A 17,845-nucleotide genomic window follows, 5' to 3' on the forward strand; every position below is an offset into this window, starting at 1 on the left:
GGTGCTTAAAACGGTTGCTTAATTACTTAAATTTTCCTTATAACAAAAGTTAAAGCAGCTAATGGGTTGCATAGTACCTGCATGGGAAACAATCTGAAAAGAGGATAAGCCACTAAGACATGATTCAACACTTGACAAATCTCAGATGGCAGGAGAAGGGACTTGGAGGAATTTATTCAATCTTTTGCCACAGAGCAGATGACAGAAGAGGAAAAGAAAAGATCATGAAAGATTTACTATACCAAGACTGTGCTGGAAAACTCAACTTTCCTTTCTAAAATTAGCAAGTTAATTCTTGCTCTCAGAGGACTATGAGATTCCTCTCATTGTTTTGGCAATTAGATATTACGCTGTTCTTTCCTGTCCCATGAAAACTGAGGGGAAAAAAAAACAAAACAAAACAAAAAAAAGCCCATAAAACTTCAACCAGAATCCTAACAATAAACTGAAGTAATTTGAAACACTGAAAGGGACTGGTAGTACTTATGTGCCTCATGTGATAAGTATGTGTCCTACTTTGGTTCCATATCTTGGAAAACGTGGCAAGAAATCAGAATAATAAGGGAAAGCAGGTGACAAAAAAGTTCCTTGTGTACTAGGCATGTGAAGAGGTTTCTTTCGTGAAGTGGTCACAAAACAGCATATACTAAACTCATACAGTACATGCAGTTAATAAATGTTAATTTTGTTAAGAGAGTTAACACTTGAGTTTCATGAGTTGAGATGAATATTAATGTCTCAGCTGAAAAATAAATTATTTAATTTCTAAATTAATATAATCAATTAATAAAACATTAAACCAACCACTAATGACTTGCAGTAGGTGTGAATTAGGGTGTTTTCTAATCCCTGGGAAAATGGTTTTTAAAAAGCGCCCTTTACAAAGAGACGGTTATTGTGGAAGAATTTTAGTTAGCATTTTCCACAGCTTTTCAAGATTCATGTAACATGGATTAAAATACTTATCTATAAATTCTAAACTCACAAAATGGCCATGGTACCCCTCTGCATCCCTTGGGACACATTTCTGCCTGGAGGAGAGATGCAAACTCCCAGAACAGCCCACTCACCAGAGACCTGTCAGAATCTTTTTGACACGAATGCTCATCTATGGGTTTGCTACAGCTCTTCAGATGCTTAGAAAAATCAGAAGAGACAAGAACTCTTTGTTCCATAACCTAAGACAATGCCAACTTACTGTTCCATCAATTAATGTGATTTCCAGCTCCTCTACCAGGCCCACAATAGTAAGAAGCTTCAGAAAGCACATGTATACTCTTCTCTTCCACTGTGTATACTCTTCCACTGATACTGGCTACTCTTAGTTGTCTCCAAAGACATAAGGTATGGGTTCAACTCAAAGCTGCGTAAAATGACAACAATAGTAAGAATCTGTTTGAACCCTTTGTGCTGGCAAAAACACTGAAAGAATGACCAGAAACCGGTCACTTCTTCTTTTGCCAGACTAGTTTTAACAAAAGTCAACCAACAAACCAACCAAGCCTGCATTAATACTAATCAGTTCCCCAGTCTGGTTCAAATAAACCACACACACCTAAAGAAAACACCTGAAAGAACTCTGAACCAAAGTGCTGGTTTCTGACTCTTCTGACTCAGTTGCAATTTGGCAACGTATTATTAGCTTCAAGAGTCTACAAAATTCTCACTTCAGAAATACTTTTCAAGAAGTACATCACAGATGGTATGCAGTACTACTTTCCATTTCCTCACGGGCAGTACTGAAACAGAAGTTACATTGCTAAATTCTGAAGAGATGAATAGCTTCACAATGTGTGGACCAAAGTACTTTGCTGTTATATGTTTTTCTTTTTTTTTTCTCCCCTCCCCCAAGTACAATAGGTAAGGATAAAGGGTAGCTCTTAAAACACATAATTAACTACTGAGACTTTAAAGGATTCATCTATCTGCTATTGTCAGATTTTATTCTTTTTCAAAAGAGCCCAGAAGTCTCTTTAGCTAGTATTTGGCTATTTCAACTGTAAACCATCAAATTTAGAAAACAAAGGCAGTAATAAAACTGAACCAAAGAAGATTTTTGTGTTCCTGCCATAGCTGGTAGCCTGCATGCCACATCAGATGCTTAGTAATATTTAACACAGCAACGAGAGAGAAGCTAGAGTAGGAGAAGGAGCAGCAGGCATCAGAAAGGGAAGGCAGACAGCAAGAATACTCAGGGGTTGCAGGAAAAAGAATCCAAGGTTTAATTGTTTTCCCACAATTGCTTGTCTGAATACTTCACAAGTATTGATCTTCTAGTTAGAAAATGTTTCTAATTGTCTCCTATTGCAAAAATAGTATGCAGATCTGAGTGGTCCATAAAAGTTTCTGTAATTTATTTCATTTTCGTATTTGCTGCAAATTGGTCTTCTCCCTTCACATTACACTTACAATATGTGCAAGTAACAAAATTATTTAAAAAGCAGTTCCCAACTTTTCCATTCAAATATATCTGTTTGAGGTCAAATAAATTCAAGACCAAGAAATACTTCAAGGTATGCTTCCACTTCCCAACCCACTGTTTCTTATTTGCTCTATCTTCAGTGATTTCAACAAATGGACGGGCAACGGTCAAGCCAAAACTTCACAGAGAAGCAATCAACTCCACATGAAAAAAAACCATGACAAGGCTTTATACCAGTGACCACCTATTTGAGAAGTATAAGAGGACATTCAAAGTAGTCCTAGAGCAATGAAGAGCAGGCTCATAATTCTTAACAGGAAAAAATGAAATGGGAAGTGGCATTCACATTAATTTATATATGCAGCTGAAAAGTCTGAACAGTTGTCCTAAAATGTCTTACTTGCTGCAACTTATATTTTAAAGCAAATGATCCACTATTTCTACAGTATTTTATGCACAAAGATGGACAACACTTTAAGAAGAGTAAAATATAGTCACTCTGATGCAACAGTCCTACATTTGCACAAGGTTAATGAACACTAGGATTCTGTCCACAAATAATTTGCAGAAAGTCAAGCATTTACACAAAGGTTCAAAAATGCAACTAGAGATTTTAGGGTACAATAATTAAGTTCTAAAAATCAACAGAAGATGCCTCTTAGAATAAAGAAGACTTCATACATTTTGTGTAATTAATTCTTACTTCACAGTAACTGAAAAATGTTTTGCAAATACTTCAAAGTACATATACATCAAATCATAGAATGTTTTGGGTTGGAAGGGACCCTTAAGATCAACTAGTTCCAACCCCCCTGCTATTGACCAGGTTGCTCACAGCGCCATCCAGCCTGGCCTTGAACACCTCCAGAGTGGGGGTATCCACAACCTCTTTGGGCAACCTGTTCCAGTGTCTCACCACCCTTACAGTGAAGAATTTCTTCCTAATATTATAAATATAACATAAAAGAATTTATTTTAAGTGTAGTTCAAAAATTACATTCTACAATCAATATTATCCAACACGTTTTCAACAATATAACTCCTCCAAATGAAGCATCTCTGCAATAAGTGGTCCTTCAAAGCTTTCTGAATACACGAAGTCAGAGGTGTGAAAAATAGTAAAATGAACACCAGTGATGCATTTCTAACCACTCAGCTCCTAAGATTGCAACCACCACATTGTCATTGTTTAAGGGCCACTTTCAACTTACATCTATTTAGGAAATTGTCAATGTTCTTGTTCTTCCTCAGCGCCGGATAATCCAGATCAAGGACCAAAGAATTCAAGCCATCCTGAAAACAAATAAAAATAAGTTGAGTTCTAAAATCTAATGTAGTTACTACATCACTTTTTCTAAGAGTCGCAGGCTGAGACAGGTTATATATTATTCAAACAGGTATTACATTCCTAGTAGGCAGATAAAACAAGATCTCAAGTATACTTATACCTCATTCACCCCAAAGCAGTTAAAATACCATGACTGGCTCCAAGTTGGCTTAGAAACATTACAGATACATAACCATCCCTTAGTGGCACTGAGACTTAAGCTGGAGTAACACTTTTAATCTTAACCAGTAGTACTCTTTCTGCTTAAACGCAGACAATATTCTCTGTTCAATCAAACTGTCTCATTTTTTTTCTCCACTTTACATTTTTCCTGTGTATTTGAAAACTTGACATTTGCATTACCCACATTATTACTTGTTCACTGCTCTAAGAAAATCTTGAGCTCGTTTTTTAAGGTTTTTGAACCTCAGCAGGGCACAGAGATTTTAGTTAGAGATGACATCGTGCTTATTAATTAATAAGCAGCCAACAGCCTTTCAGCCTTCTTAGTACCTCACGCATGCAAATAAGGCCACAGCTAACAATCCTCTTTTTTGTTTTCTAAATATGCCTGGCAAGTGATCACTTCTGATTCAAATCTCATTATTACAGTTATTCTAATAATATATCTACTGGGATAGACTTAAAGACAGGGCCTGAGATTATAAAACACGTTCTGAATGCTGGGCAGTACAGAATATGTTACATATAAAAATAAGAAATGTCACTTCTCAGTTTCACCACAAAAAAACATTCGTATTTAAGCACATTTTCAATATTGAGAGATGGAATTGCAGTACTTTTTTTTTTTTTTCTAATTAGTTATTTCTGCCTCCAGCAAAGGAAGTATTTTGGAAAATATCAGTAGCAGACACCAGACCATGCATGGAAAACAAGGCTTGCTCAAGAAATTACAGGATAGATATATTTGTGTGATTTCCTATACAGACGACTAAAGGTCAGAGACTACAAGCTTGCCTTTCCTCTGCTTAAATTGGTACGAAAATATCATTAGCATCTCACTAGGATCACCTTTGAGGTTCCCAAGAGAATTTCATTTATTGTATTTGACATAAATCTAGAAAATCAGACTTGCAGATGTACTAAAATATTGCATGAAACATAAAACTTCAAGGCTTCAAGTTGCTTTGAAGGCAAAAGCTCACAAAAGGTCCATCTTAACAATTAGGAAATCAACCAAAGGAAGCAGGAGGCCTGTACAGATGAGTAAGGAACTCCCAACTACACTCAGACATCAAATAGAAGCGTACATGAGGCAGGAACAAGGGCAGGATACTGGGAGGATGAAGCTGATATCCCAAGGTGTAAGGCCACATTAAGAAACTCAAGGCTGATCTGCAGATGAGTTGGAAAAGTTTGAAAAAGGCAACAAGAAAGGGTTCCACAAGTACATAAACAGCAGAAGACTCGGAAGACGTGGGCCTGCTGCTGAAAAGAGCAGGGCAAGCTGGTAACAAAAGGTGAACAAAAGACAAAGGCACTCAAGGCATTCTTTGCTTCAATCTTTGCTAGTAAGATCAGCCTTCAGGAATCTTAGGTACCTTGTACCAGAGGAAGTGGGAAGACTGAAGTCAGGAAGACTTTCTCTTGGTGAGGACCAAGTGCCAAGACCCAGTCCTCCATGACAGGAATGCCTGAACAAACTGGACTCACGCAGGTAGATCTGTGATGGGATGCACCTGCAAGTGCTGAAAGAGCTGGCCAATGCCATGCAGGGGCCTTTGAAAAGGTAATGGTAATGAAGAGAGGCTACTGAACTATGGAAGATATCTGTCTTCAATTAGGGCGAGGAAGATTTTGGGATCTAAAGGCTGGATAACCTCACCTTAATTCCCAGGAAATGGGAATCCTCCTGAAAACCATTTCCAAACACGTGAAGGACAAGAAGGTGATTAGGATTAGTCAGCATAGATTTATGAAGTGGCAATCATGTTGGCCAGGCTGACAGCCCTCTACAATGAGGCAACTAGCTTGGTGGATGAGAGAAGAACAGTTGTTGTTTACCTCAACTTCAATAAGACATTTGTCATTGTCCTCCACAATGTTCTCATAAACAAGCTGATGAAGCACAGGTTACACAAGTGGGTGGTGAGAGGACTGAAAACTGGCTGAGAGACTAGGCCTGGAAGATTTTGATCAATGGCCAAAGTCCAGCTGGAGGCCAGTCACTAGCGGTATACCCTGGGGCTCGATACTGGGGCCAGCAACTTTTAACAACTTCATTAACCACCTGCTGCACCCTGCAAACAAAACAAACAAACAAACCAAATTAGGGGGAGTGTCTGACACACCACAGGGCTGTGCTGGCCTCATTCAGAGGGGCCACGAAAGGCTGCAGAACTGGACAGAGAGGACATGTGAGGAAACGCATCCAAGGAGGAATAACCCCAGGCAAAGGATTCACCTTTTAAACTGTTTTGTATTGTTTTACGTCACTTTTCAGAACTTCCTTTCGAAAAGAAATATAGTGTTACTAAGCCCAAAGAGAAGGCAATGAATAATACACAATATCAATTGTGAATTACTTTAATTAAAGCCATTACTTGAGTCTTGATTTTAAATGTTCCTGAAAGACCTATCAAGGAGAAAGGAGTGATGGCCTAGGACATCATACTCTCCTTTCAGACAGACTGAAAACTCAGCACCTACTATTAAATTTGATGAAGCTTTTATGGACGATACAATAAATCTAAAACAAAGTACTGAAGTTGTTAAGTACTTGTGGATTAGTCAATGCTTGGGTTGTCCAATGACCTGGACATTCCCAACGGAAAGTACTCTGAGTTAAGACTTCCTGCAAAAATCACGTGATAGAATACATAATTCCAAGCTCTATTTAGCAAGCACCGGCTTCCAAAAAAGGACTTGTCATTCTAGCAGATGTAGCAGAGCATGTCAGCAGAAACACACCTCTTCGCCTCGCAACATGTAGGAAAGGACAGCATTGAATGACACAATGGAATACACGCAGGCCATGTTTTACAATTTTACCTAGCACAGTGAAGTCCCGATTCTAACCAGCAACACATGGCTCTAAATACATATGTCTTAAATTCATATTTCCATTAATATATTTGCAATGTAACAGCATTAATGAGACTGTAGCTTACAACTTAAAGTATCAAAATGAGGGCCTTTGTTACTCTCTAGTACCCCTTAAAGTAATTAAAAGTATCACAGTAGGTCTACAGTATACTTTGATGGTGAATTACAGGTCTCATCTGCACAAATTCCATAGGAAAAACTAGTTCTCTAGAGCTCCGAGCACATTCTTACTCTATTTTGTCCTCCACAGTCAACTACCTTATTTGTCAGTCTTTTGCCATTCTTTTTTCGTTGCTATTGAAACAGAATTTTAATAGTCACTTACAATTAGGCATGCATTTTAAGGGAAAAGATGTAAAAGCACTCAATTTTATCACAAACTAATGAGGCATATTTTTTTGGGGGGGGGGGTGGGGGTAGGGGGGAAGGAGGAAGGGGAGGGAAGGAGAAGGGGAGATCAACTGATATTTTAATGCTTTTCGTGCAAAGCTGTTTTAAAGCTTGCTTAAACAAAACACTGCTAGTGTGTTCTATTTATATCTTATGCACAAAGTAAGGGAAAAGAATTAAGTTATCAACCGCAACAGACATTTTAGTGAAACTGGATTACAAGGTCCAAAGCAACCATAACTTCCAAGTTAAACTGAGCTGCACTTAATCATTTCAGATGTCACTGTTTATTCCCTAAGTCGCTCCAATTCCAAAGTTGTTTTTTTTTTTGTTTTTTTTTGAGGGCTATAAAAACTGAGAACCGTATTTGTAGCTTTTTTTTTTTTTTTTTTTTTTTTAATTAGTTCTGTCTCCTTTTCATGAACTTCTGGTAACAGTTTTCATAAGAAGCTCTTAACAAACAGGAATTTGAGAAGAGCACAGCTGCTTGCTAACTATTTGAAAACTTCCTAATTCTTGTCAGCTACACCTGGCATTAGAGAGGCCATTAGTATCAGCACCATTATGATCAGAAAAAGCATCAGTTTATTTTTATGCCTGTGAGCAAACATTATTAGCACCTTTCAAAGACAGCTTTCTAAGTTCTTAAACATGTTTTTAAGGTAGATCTCAAATTCTCATCAGCATATGTGCTTTATGAAAGTGCCTTGTACATTAGCATTTTGTCAGAAAGTGGTTCCTTAAAGCTTTAATTTTCATTAAAAGGCCCAGTTTACATTACTTGACTCTAAGATTGCCCTACAAATTAAAAAGATGGATCCAAAGACTACATAGTCAAATGGACCCCTCAAACTGAAGATAAACAATCCAGGAAATGACATTTCCTCTGTCTAGGCCTCACAGATAAAGTCACTTGAACCAGGAAATATGTTATTAAAGTGATTTCACTGTTCACTTCCTCTTTCTGTTATTACAAAAGGTTCAGAAGCTAAACAGGCCCAAAATAGCAACTTCCAAACAAACACACTGTTGGCAAAGACAGCTCTGCCCACACCATTCCATTAAAAGGCTTTTGCTCTTGGCAAACAGGCTGAGACACTCTCTCAGGACTGTTTTCCAAGAGAAAAGTCCACATTAGATATTTTTGCACCACCGTCCTACATCAAGAGAGACGGGGTCCCAACCACTCTGGCACCAGAAATCTCTGGGGACAACGCTGACTGAGAAAGCCAAACAGTGCAACTCCTACTGTGACAACGCCTGAATTAACTTTTTTTTCTTAAAAAAAAAAAAAAATAAAAAATCTTAGGAGATATTAAAACTATTAGATGTTTAAGTTTTTTTCTTTATGACAAACAAGGTTATAGCAGGGAGAATTAATGTTGGCTTCTAAATAACCAGCTCGATGTTAATTCACAGCAAATCCACCAAAGCTCTCACAGAATTAAACCATTCCATGCTGATTCTCATTTTCAAAACTAAAATACTTATTTGAACCTGTCTAAAGGTGATGCACACATGTATATTCCACAGGATGCCAGAACAGCTGAAGCTACTTCCATTTACTCCTTAACTTTATGCTGAGGAAAAAAAAGTAGAAACAACTCAAGGCCAAAAACTAAGCACAAAACGCTTCCTTAGCACCCACAGGCAGCAACTCATAACTCTGGAAAACCAGCAAAGTTCACTAAAGCATTACATGTAAGAAACTCTATTTCTTTCCTTTTTGTCAGCTGCCCGAGTCCTCAAATAAATTTTAATAAACTATGGTGCAGTAGGAAGAAAGGACAGAAAAGTATGTAACTTCAGACCACATTTTTCTAATTTGACCTATGTGCTTTTTAAAGCACTGCTTCCTTAATCTCTGCACACATGAGCTGACCATCTAATGACTCTTCACCAGGATTAAATACCTGCTATATTCTTCTATATGACAAATGGACCCTTAAATAATTCTTGTCTTTCCTAAGCGATTATTTCTTTCCGTATCATAGATGGCACCTTTGGATACTCAGTAACAGCATACAATAGGAAAAAGAACTGACAGCTCATACGCAAGGCAAGCATACTGTTTTTCCCCAGCTTATTCTACTCTAGCTATCATTAGAATACACTGTAATTCATTGTTATATTATTTAAGATTAATCAGTGTGTGAAGGAATACTTCATGTCATGATAATAAAGCCAGTGTTTTATGTGCAGAAGTTTGCTTTTCTCCAAGTTCTTCAACAGTTCTACATTAAATAACAGATTTCAGTTTTGACAGTACTGAGTACATGCACTTCAGAAACCTGAATGCAGTTGCCCACAAATAAATACATAAATATTTAACAGCAGGTTTTAACATGCAATTTCCGTACAGTATGGAATAAGTACTAAAGCACAAAATAAACACTGTCTGTAATTGAATAGATGTAGATCTTTCTTCATTGTACAGTGAACCTCTCACTGGTTGCCACCATGTGCTACCTCCTACATGCACACTGTAATGGTTTTATGCTGTGATGTCAAACTGTTTAATTATAAAGACAGGATGACAACAGACCAAAAATGGCTGCATCCTTACAGACCAATGAAAGAATAAACACGAAGCAAAAAGGCAATCAAAAGAATTATCCTTAAAAGGCAGGAGATGGGGGAACTTCCCAAACTATAAACCTGCATTGAACCCAGAAGATTAATATGTGAGATTAAGGTTGCAAGCTTTTTTTCCTGTTTCTCATAAAAATAAAACAGTGTAATATAATCAGTTTCTGGCAGAATACACGATAAAGCAAAGCATCTTAACACAGGAGTAAGAGAGAAGATTCACCACTCTCATTAGCAAAACTATACGGTACAGGAAATCATGGAGAAAATATCTGAAATGTAATTATTAGGAGTGTGGTATAAGATTTGGAAAAGCGTGTCAAATAAATTCATCTGGGTTTGCCCCGTTAAAACTCTTTTCATTATCATTATAAAGCATCAGAATGAGTAACTTATCTGTTAAAAGCAAATAAAATCAACACATGACACCAAGCTCAGAATTCCAAGCATGTGCTTTGTACTGTATTTTAAATTATCTTAAAATGAAGAAAGAATTAACAATAAAGGAATCAACTCAAGGGATGAGCACAAAAAACCACACCATCAGATGTTTTTGAAATGAACTGAATGTATACAACGCGAAAACAGGAATAATTAAACAGGAAGATAACAGGAAAAGACAGAGTTATAGGGGATCAGAATTCCAATCCAGGCTGTATAAACAGGAGGTTCACTGTGCAAAACCTCACAGAGGACTCATGTTCTGTATGTAGTAGTACAGCCTAAACCAGTGTATTGCATCCAACTCTGTGAATCCCTATAAAAACAGCAGAAGACAAGTTGGAGGAGAACCAAGAAGAGGATAACAACAGCAGGAAAGTGACAGGCAATGCACACATGGGAACACTGTGGAAACCAAAGTTTTTAGTCTTAAAAAAGATCTGCTTTAAAAAAGACATGACAATTCTGTTCAAAACATAAAAAGCCGTTATGAAAAATAATGATGGATGTTTTCCCACATCTCCAGAAGCAGCATAAGAAATCAGCTGAATTTCAAGTGAAGATTCAGGTTACAGACTAGGAGAAAACCTCTGAACAGCCGCAGCGATGAACTGACATCATATACCGAACCAATGAAGCTGAGAAATTTGCTTCACAGAAGACGAGCAGGTTAGCCCAGCATTTGTTGCAGTAGTTCCACCACTGAGTCTGCCTCTGTGATAAGGACTCTATTGAAGACTGCTAACAGCCCTTCCAAGCCTGCCTGGGAACTCTTCAGAGCAGAACTGAAGAAATGCCCAGAAGTGGAAACTTAGGCCAGAGGACTGAGAAAGCATAGTAAACTGGCAGCTGTCACTAAATGTACAGCAATTTAATCTTTCCATCATCCATTTTAATTAAACAATGCATTAACAGTTTACTTTCCTCCCAAATGTAACTGTAAAATTCATTACTTGTTTCTCTGCCAAATCAGCTATTTTCCATTTTCTCCATAAACCTTTGCAAAACGAAACAGGTCCTGCATGCCTTGCTAGTTAGCTCTGTAGCCGTGGAAAATTCAATAGTTCAGCACAATCTCCTTTATCAGAAGTCACTGTACATTTCCAGGTTCTTTAGTTCACTTTGATTTTACAATCCTTATTGCCTCCAAAAAAAAAAAAAAAAAAAAAAGTAAAAAAAAAAAAGTGCACTGAAGCCAAGAACTGCAAACCTCTTAAAATAACACCAGAGATAATTTCGTATTAATTTGAATTCTCTAAAGCCTTTAATAGCAAGCTTAGCTTCTTAACAAGAGAATAAAGGCAGCATGGTGATTTTGCTTGTTAACTCCCGCTGCAAACCATTTATGCATCACTTCAGGAGATTTTTCAAGCAATTGGGGAAAATAGCGTGAATATTAGATTTGCAAGTAAACTACCAATGCACAGAAAACAAAGCTGTGCCTGGAACTGCTCCTCTGCCCCCCTAAAGAAGTGGAATTACCTACTGCCCATAAAATTCCAACAGAAAGCACAGCTTCTTATTCATTTCTTCCCCCCAGAAAGCAGAACTTTCACAGGCTACAGCTGCAGGAGTCAGAGGTAATATCAGGAATACAGACAAAAGGTCAGAGCTCATCTGCTGTGGAGGCAGGAGACAGATGTACAGCATATTCTTAAAAACCTGTTTTGACCACAAGGCCATCCTTGTTTCATACTAAATAAGGGCTCTGCTTCTCCATCATGAAAATGTTTCTCTTTCCTTACCCTCAGGCAGCCACGTCTGCGAAGTCAGTTTCAGCAACAAGCCACTGCACCTTACACAACCACAGCCATCTATCCCTCAATTTCACTGTGGGCTTATTTTTGGATAAATATATTTTATATGTATTACACCATATATTATATTTTTCACTAATCTGCTTAGTAGTTGTGGATAAAGAAGATGTAGGAACCAATCTGACAACTAAGATGTATACTTAAGAGTCCATAATGAAAACTGTTAAAGTCTCACAGTAATTGGAATCACAAAAAATGAGATCTGAAAGTAAAAAATCAAGACAGCATCTGGCAGCCTCCTCCTCTGAAAGTACAATTAACTGGAAGAAATAAAAGGACTTTTTTTCCCCAATCAACGATACAGAACAGTTACAAAATCTCTCTGTACTAAAAATATCAGCAAGTATTTAGAACATTTCCAACCCAATAAGTGCACCTCTCACGTTACCTCCTGCCTAACCTCGAATTTGATGCCAGCAGTGCATTCTAAGCAGCTCTACTTATATCTTAAAATACAATTCCACGAACCCAGAATTCCACTTAAAGTGATACAGAGAAGTGAAGCAATCAAAATCGCATCTAACATTGGAGTAAAGAATTCTACAGCAGTATGGAAAAAGGCAGAAAACTTATTGCCACAGATTGATTATTTACTTATATTTTTAAAAAGCTCAAGGTGTCAAGACCAATCCATCAGGCACCAGGATACTCTGACCCATTTGCTAGCAAAAAAAAACAGGAAAGAAACAATTCAAGTCAAACAGAAAGAGACAAAACATAAAGTTCTACCATTTAAGTACTCATACAACAACACATGGATGCGTTTTGTAAAGGAAAACTAGAAAGGAAATAAGTGTAAAAATGACAGCTGGGAGAAAGGTAAGAGACAGCATGAAAAATGTAATATTGTGTAAACAGACACAGGGGAAAAAAGGGAGAAAAATAATTTTAAACACTGATGAGTCAAAAGACCTTGTTCAACCTTAAATTATGCTTGTTCTATCATCTAGAAGAATGCACAGTAACACACTTGGCTAAAGGCTGACTTTGAATAAGTAGCTACCTAATGACACTGGAAGAAAACGTATGGAATTTAAACAAAATAAGCATATAATTTAATTATACCAATCATCAAGATCTCAAACAACTGAAGCAAAAGGCACTGGAGGCATGCGAGGCCAGGCTGGATGTGGCTCTGGGCAGCCCGGTCTGGTGTTGGAGATCATTCACATAGCAGGGGATTGAAACTAGGTGATCACTGTGGTCCTTTTCAACCCAGCCCATTCTATGATTCTGTCATTCTATGAAAGATTATCAACACATGGAAAACCAATCTTTTTTCCCAATAATGTACACGCATTACAGATTGGTAAGGAGATCATTATCTTAATCCAAAAAAGTTAAGCAGTTCTAAAAAATGTCTTTCACAGAAATAGACTAGAAGTAGATGAAATGATTCACAAATCCTTTCAGCTCATTTAATTATATTTCAATAAAATATTACATGAATACCTAGTTTTTAAAACAAACTGACATTCTTAGAAGTATTTATATCTGTTCACAATGATAGCTAATATAAACCTTGTTGGTTTTTTTTTTCCCCAGGCTTTTGAAAAGGTATCAAACTCAAAAAACCATTCTTATGCAATCCTTATAAAAAAGACTTGCAGCTTTCTTTAGTGAAACTGCATCTTCACGTAGCATAACTCCCCTTTCATACATACAGTCAGCTTCATTTGTGGAGTGTCAAACAAGCACACTGCAGCATCCTGCTCCACAGTTCAACATGTGCCCTACTCCAGAAGCAAACTTCACCGATGACTCTAGATTGCAATAAAATTTATTATTAATTGTCTCTCAAAAAGATAACACATTTTTCCATAAAATAAGCTTACACATAAGTATTAAAATACATTTAAATGCATTTTTAAAAAAAATCATTCAAATTCCAGTTCCTGCGTTGGAACTACCAATGAAACATTGTATGTTTTACAGTGGAACGGGAACTTTTGGAGATTGCTTCTGCTGAAACTCAAACACCTTTAGGGTTTGACAAGACCATCTTCCATCCTTTGTAATATCCATGACGACCAGGTTTTATCTTGATTTGAAATTTGAAGAAGTTGCTTACCAACTTCCATAATAAGAAGATATTTAGGAGGCTGCTAGCTCCCACCTCTAGCAACAGAAAGGAACATATGGGATTGCACACTAAGTACCACCAGAATTGTTTGACCTTCTGTGTTTTTTTCCCTAGAACTGGAAGAATACCTCTTCCTTTGTCATCTCAAATCATTTGAAGAATCTTCCCATTCCTGAAATACTAACAAAAATAAAATGAGAAGAAAAAAAGGGGAAAAAAACCACATAACTGGCTTTGAGCAAGGGATAAACCAAGAGTACCTCATGAAATCAAATCTGAATTAATCCCTGATTCTACAATTCTGTTTGACTTGAATACATGCAGAATGGCACCATTAAGATCAGTTGTTATACAATGGGTTCAAAAAAATTTCTCATTTAGCAAATGATAGTTGTTAAATAAAGAAATCCTTTACTGGGGAAAATAACAATAAATAATGATAAAAAAGAAAGCATAACAGTAGCATAGAAGGGTGGTTGACAGTGACTTCCTCTCTACAGATTGCAAGGGATTAACTTCAGAAAACTTGATGAAGTGAGAATCTAGTGTTATTTACTACTGTAATTACTCATTTTTCATGTCCCGAAGCAGAAAGTTTCTTCTGCATATAAATCAGTATTAATCACATATTTCACCTAGGGGATCATTTAGGACTTTCACACTGCAATCAGTTAAGCCCCAAAGCTGGGAATAAGATCTGGTAAAGCTTTTGACCTTAGCTGGAAGAGGAGGAGGTCCAAAGGGACATGGAAAAGGTCAGGTAATTTCATTTGAGGGATTTTTCCAACTGCTTTATCAATGAACTAATGTAGTAATGGAAGAATGATTGCTTGTTTAGTCACTAAAATCCTAAGACTTTTAAGGTAAGTTTTAAAAGACTGTAACTTCTGAGTGAGTGTTGAGCCTTGTTTTAGAAGCTGCTAACAAAAGAATACAGTATAAAATTGACGTTTCTACCCCTAGTCAATCACAAACGGAGGAAATACAGGCTCTTGACTTCTGACCAGTTTATCTAGCCATAATCCCCCCTTTCAGTGGATCTTGCTATATACTCCGCATTATGAATCAATTTGCAAATTCCTATGCCTGCAGCTAAATACTGGAATGTCTCCTATTAAACCTATTTCTCTTAAACCTGGAAGTATTTAGTCATGCTGCCACTGGAAAACCGCAATATACACGCACAAAAGCATATCCATGATCAGAGACATTTATGTCTTGGCAATGAAAGGATACGAAGGGTGGTATGGAAGACTTCTGTGAGTAAATCAGCAGCAGAATTAAGTCAATAAAGACATGCTTTCTCAGTGCAATTGATGACATAGCAATAGAAGTCATAGAAAAGCCCAGGCCACCTGATGGCTTCTTTGCTGCAGTCTCCTGAGACAGCTTTATTCCAGGGATACTGAACAGATGCATCTGAGGGAGTAGAAGGAGCACATTGGAATCATTTCCAGGCTGCTCTACCACCTTTAAACGCTCACAGCCATTGAACAAAACAGCAAGTGTTAGGCCCATCTTCAAGAAGGGCATGAAACACAATCTACAGAACGACAGGCCTGAATTTCCACTAACTTCAGGCCCCAGAACAGTTATGAAGGTAATCTCCCTGAGAGCAACTTCCAGACACACAAAGAAAAAGACAGCTGAAAAAATAGACCACAATCAAATTGTGTCCCATCAATCTGACTGCATTCTATCACGAAAGGCAGCAGATGCAAGCTGCCACATAGCAAATAGCACTCAGCTACACAGAAACACTTTTTCCACCACCAGGAGTAGCCAAACGTTGAAATGCATTGCACAGAGATCATGGAGAGTCTGTACTTGGAGATCTTCAAAACTTAACTCCTAAACATCATCACCTAATTGAACCTGCTTAAAAGCAAGTCAGCAGCCTGGACCAGCAGCCCTGCACAGGCCTCTGGCTTCCTAGTCTATTCTGGGTTGGATACTTCCATTCCATTTTGCACAGAAGTTTCAATCAGAGCTCAACTACTAGCAAGGTGCCTGTATGTCTTCAGAAACACCACAAATAATTTGGCTAGATGCTTCTGTTAGAAAACCTGAAAAGAAATTTTGTGAAACAGTGCTACATCAGGAGTTGCACTGTCACAGTGTTACTGATCAGGGATGAGGGCCTGTCTGTGGAAAATCTTGGCTTGGTTTTGTTTTGTACAGCTGCCAGATCTAAGATAAGAGATGGATAAGCACAAATTGGCAATAGCAGGCAGGATCAAAGGCAGTCACCTTAAATCTGGTCTCTTACATATGTGGTGACTCATATTAAAATTATTTGCTGTTTGGATCCCAGTTAACAGGAACATGGAAGGCAAACGAACCTAGCATACAAGAGATAGGTGGAACACTGTCATGGGATGTGTCAAGAAGTTCATATCAGTCTGAAGGCTATTTGATCCAAAGGAGATCGAGCTGCAAGAACTACCAGACAGAAAAACATCCCATTCTCCCTGGGGAGTTCCGAGCTGTGTGCTGCCTCCAGAGGCTGAGAGATTATAACAGAAAAGGTTTCTTTTTGTAACACTCTCCCCTAGGCATTTCTAGCAATTGGCTACTGCCTGACACAGGGTATTAAGCTAGACAGGCTCTTGATTCAATCTGGTTTCCAGCCTAGTCATTCACTGCCATGTTATTACTTTGGGCAACTGTTTCATAATTCCTACAGAAGCTGCTTCACTTCTGACAAGTAATTACAAGGAAATAAGACAGAAACTGTCCTTCAGCACCAATGTTACATGCTCTGGACAAAAGAGGACATTTGGTGTCAAACTCAAAAATGCCCAAGGAAAAGGAGAAGAGTTTCAACAAGGGACTGAGAGAAACCAGATTACAAACAGCAGGGCAGTTTACCTGCAGTTTACCTCAAACAAGAGAAAATGGAGGTTCAAACATCAGCCACATCAAGTGCTCTTGCTATAACACAGGTTATAAGTTTAAAGAAAGGACTTAACATCAGCCCTGCATGGAATAATGTAGTTCTACAGTTTTTACAGTTCTACTACAGTTTTTCTAATCTTAGCAATCTTAAGAATTAGACAGCTTTTCATCATTTAGCGATATTTTAAGTAAAATTGATACTATTTTAAGCTAACTTGCATCTGGGAAATGGCAAAATATACACATACAGCTATATTAAAAGCTTTCAAAAATACAGATATAATACAATGCAGGCTGAGCATCCAAAGTTACTTCACTTCTTCCAACTGATGACAATCCTTCCAGTAGACAGGGGCAGACACATAATAATGCTTTGCATCTCCCTCCCTAGAAGAAACTTCATCTCTCATTCAGTGGAAACAAAACAGAACTGAGTGTATAAAATTTCTCTTTGGTTATTTAAAAACAACATTCCAGGTACATTCAATGCTCTCAGGAGTTAACTTTCTTTACAATGCAAAAACCACTCACACTGCAGTTTCTGAAATAGCATGACTGATTATCAATTTTACAGCTGGTTAAACCTCATTCTCGTTAGAAAAGGCTATTTGTTGTGGTAATACTCTAGATGGTAATTGTGAAATAAAGTGGGACGCTTAGTCTGGCATTTGCATAACAACTTCCCAGAATATTTTTCTTCCCCAGTATCCCAACCGTAGGTACAAATCGAACAGCTGGGTGTGCTCATGTATACATCAGATCTTTTTGTTTGCATCTCTGAAAAGGAATTGTATCAAATTAGCAAAGGAAAC

At 37.7% G+C, this 17,845-nt stretch overlaps 1 protein-coding gene across 1 annotated transcript in view; it reads right to left on the reverse strand.

Moving 5' to 3' along the window:
- ROCK2 (Rho associated coiled-coil containing protein kinase 2) overlaps positions 1 to 17,845 on the reverse strand; it is a gene marked incomplete at its 3' end in the record, with an annotated part of 90,442 nt that overhangs the window by 49,798 nt on the left and 22,799 nt on the right. Inside the window, exon 2 of the mRNA XM_079532561.1 lies at positions 3,634 to 3,715. Within this exon, the coding sequence (XP_079388687.1) occupies positions 3,634 to 3,715 (82 nt within the window). The remainder of the gene's footprint in view (positions 1 to 3,633; positions 3,716 to 17,845) is intronic.

This window comes from Tetrao urogallus, assembly GCF_951394365.1.
Source record: "Tetrao urogallus genome assembly, chromosome: 2".
In the NCBI taxonomy this organism is placed as follows: Eukaryota; Metazoa; Chordata; class Aves; order Galliformes; family Phasianidae; genus Tetrao; species Tetrao urogallus.